The sequence below is a fragment of the Mus pahari genome, chromosome 19 (genome assembly GCF_900095145.1).
Source record: "Mus pahari chromosome 19, PAHARI_EIJ_v1.1, whole genome shotgun sequence".
Classification (NCBI taxonomy): domain Eukaryota; kingdom Metazoa; phylum Chordata; class Mammalia; order Rodentia; family Muridae; genus Mus; species Mus pahari.
The window spans coordinates 9,848,914-9,856,855 of record NC_034608.1 but is presented as its reverse complement, the minus strand read 5'-3'; the positions used below and the strand labels follow the sequence as shown (position 1 = coordinate 9,856,855).

The 7,942-nt window shown below is 52.8% G+C and overlaps 2 protein-coding genes across 3 annotated transcripts; both read left to right on the top strand.

Annotated features, from left to right (window-relative positions):
- The first annotated feature begins 1,442 nt into the window (after positions 1 to 1,442).
- On the top strand, positions 1,443 to 4,142 carry Ube2m (ubiquitin conjugating enzyme E2 M). Its single transcript, XM_021219106.2, has 6 exons — positions 1,443 to 1,795; positions 2,766 to 2,860; positions 2,951 to 2,989; positions 3,084 to 3,187; positions 3,471 to 3,534; positions 3,622 to 4,142. Exons 1-6 carry the CDS (start codon positions 1,687 to 1,689, stop codon positions 3,760 to 3,762), a joined length of 552 nt encoding a protein of 183 aa, XP_021074765.1. The 5' UTR covers positions 1,443 to 1,686; the 3' UTR covers positions 3,763 to 4,142.
- A 409-nt stretch (positions 4,143 to 4,551) lies between these two features.
- Positions 4,552 to 7,540, top strand: Chmp2a (charged multivesicular body protein 2A). 2 transcript variants are annotated; one of them, XM_029531850.1, is made up of 6 exons: positions 4,552 to 4,868; positions 5,326 to 5,539; positions 6,719 to 6,898; positions 6,975 to 7,105; positions 7,190 to 7,251; positions 7,338 to 7,540. In XM_029531850.1, exons 2-6 carry the CDS (start codon positions 5,372 to 5,374, stop codon positions 7,463 to 7,465), a joined length of 669 nt encoding a protein of 222 aa, XP_029387710.1. In that variant the 5' UTR covers positions 4,552 to 4,868; positions 5,326 to 5,371; the 3' UTR covers positions 7,466 to 7,540. The 2 variants fall into 2 exon arrangements, with proteins under 2 accessions (XP_029387710.1, XP_021074762.1); XM_021219103.2 differs by having other exon boundaries at positions 4,553 to 4,735; positions 7,338 to 7,526.
- Positions 7,541 to 7,942: the final 402 nt, after the last annotated feature.

Genomic DNA, 7,942 nt, shown 5'->3' with positions numbered 1-7,942 from the left:
AAAAAAAAAAAAAAAAAAAAAAAAAATCAGCCTGGACTACGTGCTGAATTTGGACTACAGAGATGGATCCTATCTGAAAGAAAGAAAGCCAGAAAAACAACAGCTGCACAAAAAAGTCAGCATAGATAGAGTAGGGTAGCTGAGAAAACAGTAATGAACAGTTTTCTAGTATAATCTGTCTGGATCTCAGAATGAGCTAGCCTTAAAAAGTCAGGAGGAGGAGGGTGCTGCTGGCAAGGGCGTACTAAGTCTGGAATGTAAAACCATGGGTCATGCTGGGTGGCACAAATGCTGTCAGATGGCAAAGAGCCTTTATAGGAGCAGAACAGAGTCTGAACCTGTTCTGGCCATGTTTTTCAAGCTGTAACCAGACAAGCAACAGAAGCATTTAGACTCTGGCTTTGGCTGGATTCCTAGATGACAGCCAGAAGTCATTGACCCATCCTGAGCTCTTTCCTTCTGCCTCCCAAGCACCCTAAACTCACTCAACATAGGCCAATCGAGAGGCACAGTGCCACTTCTGCTGTTCTCTAGGCCGTAGTTATGAGCCCTATACTCACGTCCACCCTGGACCCTAGAACTACACAGTTGCTCACCGCCTGTTGCACAATATAAATCTATTTTAAGGAACTAGAGTCTCGACGTGTTGCCTAGGGTGTCCCTGAACGCCTGGGCTCAAGCCAATTTGATGCCTCAAGCCTCCAGAACAATTCGAATTTTAAACTAGTCTACATCAATCCGAATCTGGGTGGGATTGCGGTGGGATTAAGGGAGCCTGCTTCTGCACCCTTCGACAACGACCCTTATAACGTCCAGGCCCTGCCTTTGCTGAGTCCTCAGAGAGCAAGGATCCAGTCTAGCCCGGTCCCGCTGCGCTCCGCATAAGAGTGAATGGAATCACCAAGAGCCAAACGGCCACTACCCTCCTCGCTCAAAAATGGTTGCAAGCACTGTTTCCTACTCTACTGGGTGCGCATCCCAGGAAGTACCCGCTAGACCGCCGAATAGTCACCGCCACAAACGGAAATACCCGAGCTTAACCGAAAAAGACCGAACCTCAAACTACAATGAGGAGCAACCAGGGGGGCTGCAAGGGTTGCGCAGGCGCAGAGCGCAGCTGAGGCAGGAAAAACCGAAGCGGACAGGCGACGGAAAGTGCCGAAGCGGCCGGGCGCCCGAGGCCGTTGCCGACCTCCGCATCGAAGCCGCGCCTGCCGCGGAAGCTGAGACTCCACCGGTACCCTGCGGTACGCTGCCGCCGCAAGCGCGGCTGCCGCCTCCTCCTTCCACCTCGCCGCAGCCTCCTAGCAGAGGGAGCAAGTAGGCGGGAGAGCGGCGGACCGGTAAAGGCCGGCGGCGTCCGCAGCCGCAGCGGGGCCTCACCAGACCCGAGCGGAAGAGGGGAGGAGGGCGCGGGGGCCGTAGCAGGGGCGGGGCCGAGGATCGCCGAGTCCTCCCGAGCACCTCCGAACCTACCCGAGGTGCTTAGCCAGGCCAGAGCCGGACTACGGGAGCCGAGGCGGGCCGTGCGGTGGGCGCGGAGCAGCGCGGCAGGCCGGGCGGGCGGCAGCGGAGGAGGCCGCGGTAGCGGGTCCGAGGAGCGGAAGCGGCGCAGGCGGCGGCGGGGGGCCGGGTGGCCGGGGTCCCGGGCCCCGCGGCGGCTGCGGCGGCGGCGGCGGCGGCAGGATGATCAAGCTGTTCTCGCTGAAGCAGCAGAAGAAGGAGGAGGAGTCGGCCGGCGGCACCAAGGGCAGCAGCAAGAAGGCGTCGGCGGCGCAGCTCCGGATTCAGAAGGGTAGGGGTCGGGACCCTGCGTTCGAGGTCAGGGACCGTGGCGAAAAAATGCGGCCCCTGATATTTGGTATCGGGGGTCAGGGTTCGAGGGTTGTGATGCGGGACTGGGGGTGCGGTCACTAGGGAGGGTCAGAGATTGGGGCCGAGTATGGGGCGTTGGGATACTCGGGCCTGGAGTGTTAGGGACCCGGAATCTGTTAGGGGAGGGGTATAGTTTTGAGAGTCAGACGGGAACTTTGCTCTGGGGTGCCGTGCCGTGAAGATTGTGAAGGTTACGAATTGGGGATAAGTAGGAGACGGTTTAGTGTTTTAAACTGGGGACTCGTGGCCCAAGACTCAGGTCTAGGGGGTCAGGCAGAGCAATTTTGAGTTTGAGGTGAAGAGGAGGGAGAAAAGAAGGTGACAGGAACTAAAAACTGTGAGTGCGGGTCAATTTAAGCTCCCATACAGGAGATCTCAAGGATCAGATGGGAACTTGGGCTTGTAATCATATGGAGAAGAAGGACAGTGGAGGCTGGATGGTTGATGAGAATGAGTGACTTGGTGTTGGGGCGGGGGCGGTGTCATGGTCCTTGAATTGCGGTGGACAGATAAACAGTAGTGAGTGGAGATAATGACTAGAGCTAGAGAACCTCAGGTTTAAGGTGCTCAGCGTTCTTGGAAGCAAGGGTTATGGGAGTAGAGGTTCTTGGGGACTGTGTTGTGGGAACTTGTGGAGGACTTAGCCGGGTAAGGGTTTTTCCAAGACATGGGCGACCAGTTATACTTGAAGATGCTTGTATATGGGATACTGTGTATCCAGAAGAGTCCATGTAGAGACTGGAAAGTGGAAAGAATGTGTACAGACTGAGTTAAAGTACACCACACAAAGCTCTTCGGTCAAGAAAGAGAACTTGTGGGTGCTCCTGACACATGCCCAGACATCCTTTCTTTTACCTGTTTCTCTCCCTTTCCATGCTGTCCAAACCTAGACATTAACGAGCTGAACCTGCCCAAGACTTGTGACATCAGCTTCTCAGACCCAGACGACCTCCTCAACTTCAAGCTGGTTATCTGTCCTGATGAAGTAAGAGTAAAACACGGCGGGATTCCCAAGAACAGAGCAGGGGTGGCCCCATAAGAGTAGGTTCATGCACTCTCCCCCTTCCTCTTCCAGGGCTTCTACAAAAGTGGCAAATTTGTATTCAGCTTTAAGGTGAGTCTCAAGTGTGCAAAAAGGTAGCTCTGTGGAGAAGACTGAGGCACAGCCAAAACACCTTCCCATCTCATTTCTCTTTTTCTCGAGCCAGGTGGGACAGGGTTACCCACATGACCCTCCCAAGGTGAAGTGTGAAACAATGGTATATCATCCCAACATTGACCTCGAGGGCAACGTCTGCCTCAACATCCTCAGGTGAGGGCACTGCCTTCCAGGTATCCTCTCAGCCCTGTGTGGACACTGCGTCCATCTCTGTCCTTCCCTCCCCTTTATGTCAATCTGTTTCTGTCTTGTTTTTCTAATGACCTGACCTTGGCTTTCTCCGTGGCCTGCCCTGTTCCATATCTTCACTCTTTCTTAGATCTCACTCTTCAATGTTAAAGGGCCTTCTAAGGGCCTGACCTGTTTGGTATTAGCAGGGCCTGTGGCAGCCTCCCACTCACCAGCCCCTGATAACCTTGATGCTCTCTGCCCACAGAGAGGACTGGAAGCCAGTCCTTACGATAAACTCCATAATTTATGGCCTGCAGTATCTCTTCTTGGTAAGTCGGGTTAGGCATTTGAGGCTGAGGGTTTGTTGGCCATCTGCCTCTCTCTTGCCTGTTGACTTCCACTTGTACTGGCCACAGGAGCCCAACCCTGAGGACCCACTGAACAAGGAGGCTGCTGAGGTCCTGCAGAACAACCGGCGGCTGTTTGAACAAAATGTGCAGCGCTCCATGAGAGGTGGTTACATCGGGTCCACCTACTTCGAGCGCTGCCTGAAATAGGGTTAGGAATTACCCATCCCTGCCAGGGTTACCGGCCCAGGCATCCCCTGCAAATATTTATTGGGGGCCCGGGTAAGGTGTGTGGGGTAGCCTTGGCCCCTGCCTTGGCCTTGCCTCTCTTCCCTGTCACCTGCCCCTAGTTATTTTTTTTTTTTTTGACCACCACGTGATTATGGTCGGTGCTGCCTCCTCCCCGACCTGCTCAGCGATGGGAAATGAATTGGCTTGTTTAGCGCCCCCCCTCCCGCTGGGTGCTGTCCAACTCCCCACTCTTGACTGTGGGGTAAGTGGGCAATGGGCCTGGGTCGCTAGGCCCAAGCAACCCACCCCACCACCACTGGAGGTCCCACCAGGCTATTAAAGGGGAATGTTACTGCATGGCCTCTGCCTCTTCCTTCTGTGGGGTGGGAGGTACAAGTGAGGTCCACCAGCGTCTATAATGAAGATAAGTGTGTGGCTGAGGGTTGGGTGGGACCACTCACTGGGATGAGGCGCAAGCAATGGAAGAATGGGCTAATTTCGGCTCCTGGACCTTACACCAACATAAGGGAGCCTACAAGTCATTTCCAGGCTTGCCCCTTTATGCCATGTGTGGGCCTAATTTGGTTCGTGCCAAGCACTTGCTAAGATACCATAAATTAACTGCCCTAAAGTGGGTGGAGTATGGGCCTTCCAGAATGAATAGCCAGTCGTGCTGTGCTCCCGCCATGGGCCTGCCTTGGGTGGGACCTGTACCTTCTGCTGAGGTGCGTGGTCCTATGCGCATGCGCTTTTTGTGGCTGGCTGTGCGCGTGCGTCCTAGCACTTCCCAGCATTCCCGGAGAGGGTGGGTTGTGTGACGTCAGGTCGTTTAATCCGGAAACGGCGGCCGCAGCAGGGGCTACCGAGCGGAGGGGTTGTCGTTGGAGTCTCAAGGCTTCGGAGGGGTAGGGGCGTGACCCGGAAGCGGAAGCCCATCGTTCTCTCGGCTCCGGTGAGTGGTCTCTGCTGAGCCGCAGGTCCCGTTTGGTAGGCAGCGTAGGAGGGGGCATTAGGCTGGGGCATCGGATGCCGCGCGGTCCGCCTGTCCCTGCCCACATCGAGGTCTTCACCTCTGCCTGCCCTCGGTACGCAGGCTCAACATCTCCAAGACCTGTGTCTCTGTCACGTCCCGAGCTTAGAACGTCACACCTACGCCGGCGAGCTTGGTTTCCTCGGCATTCATGTCCATTACCCCACCTTAGGGCCCAGCTTCTAACTTACATTTCAGAATCTACTCCATTCTAACCTCCCTTGTCGAGGGACCTCACAACTACCCCCTCCTCAGTACTCAATCACCTTGGTGTGCTTACTCAGGTCTGGGTCCCTGGAACACTTCAGAACCACACCCTTAAGTCAGAAACAGGCTTGCCCATCATCTGTGGAAGCAGAGGGTAGAGTGGGTGTGCCTGAGTCAGAAAAATGTGTAACTAGTTCTCACCGGCTAATCCTTTTTGACTACTCAAGTCTACCTCCTGTTTCTACACCCTGTCTACTTCTATGACCGTTTCTGTCTTTTGCTGCTCTGGGCCCTGCACACTACAGCAAGTTCTGACGGTTGTCCCAGACGTGCTGGTGGAGTCTTACCACCATGGACCTGTTGTTTGGGCGCCGGAAGACGCCAGAGGAACTACTTCGGCAAAACCAGAGGGCCCTGAACCGAGCCATGAGAGAGCTGGACAGGGAACGACAGAAATTAGAAACCCAGGAAAAGAAAATCATTGCAGACATCAAAAAGATGGCAAAGCAAGGCCAGATGGTAAGTATCAAGTGGTATGGGAAGATGCAAGGTGCCATCTCAGCCACTGTTTTGAGGATAACAGTGAAACAGTGCTTTGAGCAAACTATCATTTTAACAGTAATTTCCCAATTTGGGGTGTCAGGGAGGACCTCTTCACAGATAGTACAAGTGAGCTTCCAGAAAGCTAGCCATCAAGCAAATGACAGCCAAGTGTTGCCAAGCCATGTAGCAAACTGGGAAACCAAGAAAGCTAAGGAATGGAGGTGGACCAGACACACAGAAATGTGGGTTGCAGTGTGAGCTGTGATGAACAGGCAAGAGTTAAGGATGGCAGTAAGGACAAGAACAATTGCTCAGAGATGGTATTTCCTGGGGGTGTGCCAGCAACATTTAGGTAGGGAATAGAAGCCGCACCTTGGGTGGATTTGTATGTGATTCTAGATACAACCTGGATGAACTTCTTTTTAATTCACTGCCAGGGACTCCAGGATTTTCTGCATGTGGGGCAGGGCACTACCTCAGTCATATCCCTGGGCCAAGACAGATTGATTTTTTTTTTTGGGGGGGGGGGGGACAGGGTTTCTCCGTAGACCAGGCTGGCCTCGAACTCAGAAATCCACCTGCCTCTGCCTCCCAAGTGCTGAGATTAAAGGTGTGTGCCACCACTGCCTGGCTCCCAAGACAGATTCTTGATACAGTCTAGGAGTCAAAATTAAAAAGATTGTAGATATCCTGGAGGTGACTGTACATCGAAAGAAATGGGGGGGGGGGATGGTGAGATAGCTCAGCAGGTAAGAGCACCCGTCTGCTCTTCCAAAGGTCCTGAGTTCAAATCCCAGCAACCACATGGTGGCTCACAACCATCCATAACGAGATCTGGCGCCCTCTTCTGGAGTATCTGAAGACAGCTACAGTGTACTTACATATAATAAATAAATAAATCTTTAAAAAAGAAAAAGAAAGAAATAGGGACTGAGCCTAGGCCTTTTATATACACATCCCCACACGTATTAGGTTAGTAGCCGATGCCTGTAGTCTCCTCATTAAGGGAGGTTTGAGGCAGAATTGTCAGTAGGAGGCTACTCTGGGCTATATATGGGCTGAGGAGTGATATCCCTGAGGGAGGGGTGAGATTTGAGGGGCAAGTGACCTTAAGTATAACCTCACAGCTTCATCCTTCTCTTGCCCATTCTGCAGGATGCTGTTCGAATCATGGCAAAAGACCTAGTGCGTACCCGGAGATATGTGCGCAAGTTTGTGTTGATGCGGGCCAACATCCAGGCTGTGTCCCTCAAGATACAGACTCTAAAATCCAACAACTCAATGGCACAAGCCATGAAGGGTGTTACTAAGGCCATGGGCACCATGAACAGACAGGTTTGTCCTTCCCAATCCACTTTCCCATCCCCATTGACCTTCAGGCAGGTCACTTACCCTCCCTGCCTTCTTCCAGCTGAAATTACCCCAGATCCAGAAGATCATGATGGAGTTTGAACGCCAGGCAGAGATCATGGACATGAAAGAAGAAATGATGAATGACGCAATTGATGATGCCATGGGTGATGAGGAAGATGAAGAGGAGAGGTGTGAGACTTAACAGGAAAGGCAGGGATATTTACCAGGAACCTTACCCATTCATAGTCCTGATGAGTTCTTTTTCTTTCCTAGTGATGCTGTTGTGTCCCAGGTCCTGGATGAGCTGGGACTGAGCCTCACAGATGAGCTGTCAAGTGAGTGTTCCAAATCCACCTATTTTCCCACCCAAAGCTTAGCCTCAACACAAAGCACAGCCCTTGACTCTCAACTCTCTCTGCAGACCTTCCCTCCACTGGAGGCTCACTCAGTGTGGCCGCTGGTGGAAAGAAAGCAGAGGCCCCAGCCTCAGCCCTGGCTGATGCTGATGCAGACCTGGAAGAGAGGCTCAAGAACCTTCGCAGGGACTGAAAACACCCCACCTGGACTCCATGCATCCTGTCACCCTGTAATAAAGAAATCTGGACACTAATTTACCAAGGCTGTGAGCTTATGACTAGTGACAATGGGACCCAAATTCCAGGCTGGAGTAAGGATGATTGTGTTTTACAAAAGGCTCTGAATGCTCAAGTGCAGGCTCCACACTTAACTGGCACTAGCACCAGTGACCCAGGTGGGCGCAGCATCCAGGTAATGCATACATACCTCCACCTAACACATTCATCAAGGTGTCTAATACCAACCTAACAGTCCATGGCAAGAGATGAGATTTAAAGTGGTAACTGTCCATCCAATTTGGGATATGGAACTCAGTTATGGGTCATAGCAAGGAGTATGCTATGCCAAACTTGAATGCTAATGCACACCTTTAATCCTGACACTCTAAGGTAGACCTGAGTTAAAGGCCAGCCTCACTTATAGATGTCCGGATAGCCAGACACCATGTCC

Coding starts and splice junctions, on each gene's coding strand:
- Chmp2a (XM_029531850.1), top strand. CDS start 5,372: ATGGACCTGTTGTTTGGGCGCCGGAAGACGCCAGAGGAACTACTTCGG. Junction 5,540..6,718: donor TGGCAAAGCAAGGCCAGATG/GTAAGTATCAAG, acceptor CCCATTCTGCAG/GATGCTGTTCGAATCATGGC. Junction 6,899..6,974: donor TGGGCACCATGAACAGACAG/GTTTGTCCTTCC, acceptor GCCTTCTTCCAG/CTGAAATTACCCCAGATCCA.
- Ube2m (XM_021219106.2), top strand. CDS start 1,687: ATGATCAAGCTGTTCTCGCTGAAGCAGCAGAAGAAGGAGGAGGAGTCG. Junction 2,861..2,950: donor TGGTTATCTGTCCTGATGAA/GTAAGAGTAAAA, acceptor TTCCTCTTCCAG/GGCTTCTACAAAAGTGGCAA. Junction 3,535..3,621: donor GCCTGCAGTATCTCTTCTTG/GTAAGTCGGGTT, acceptor TACTGGCCACAG/GAGCCCAACCCTGAGGACCC.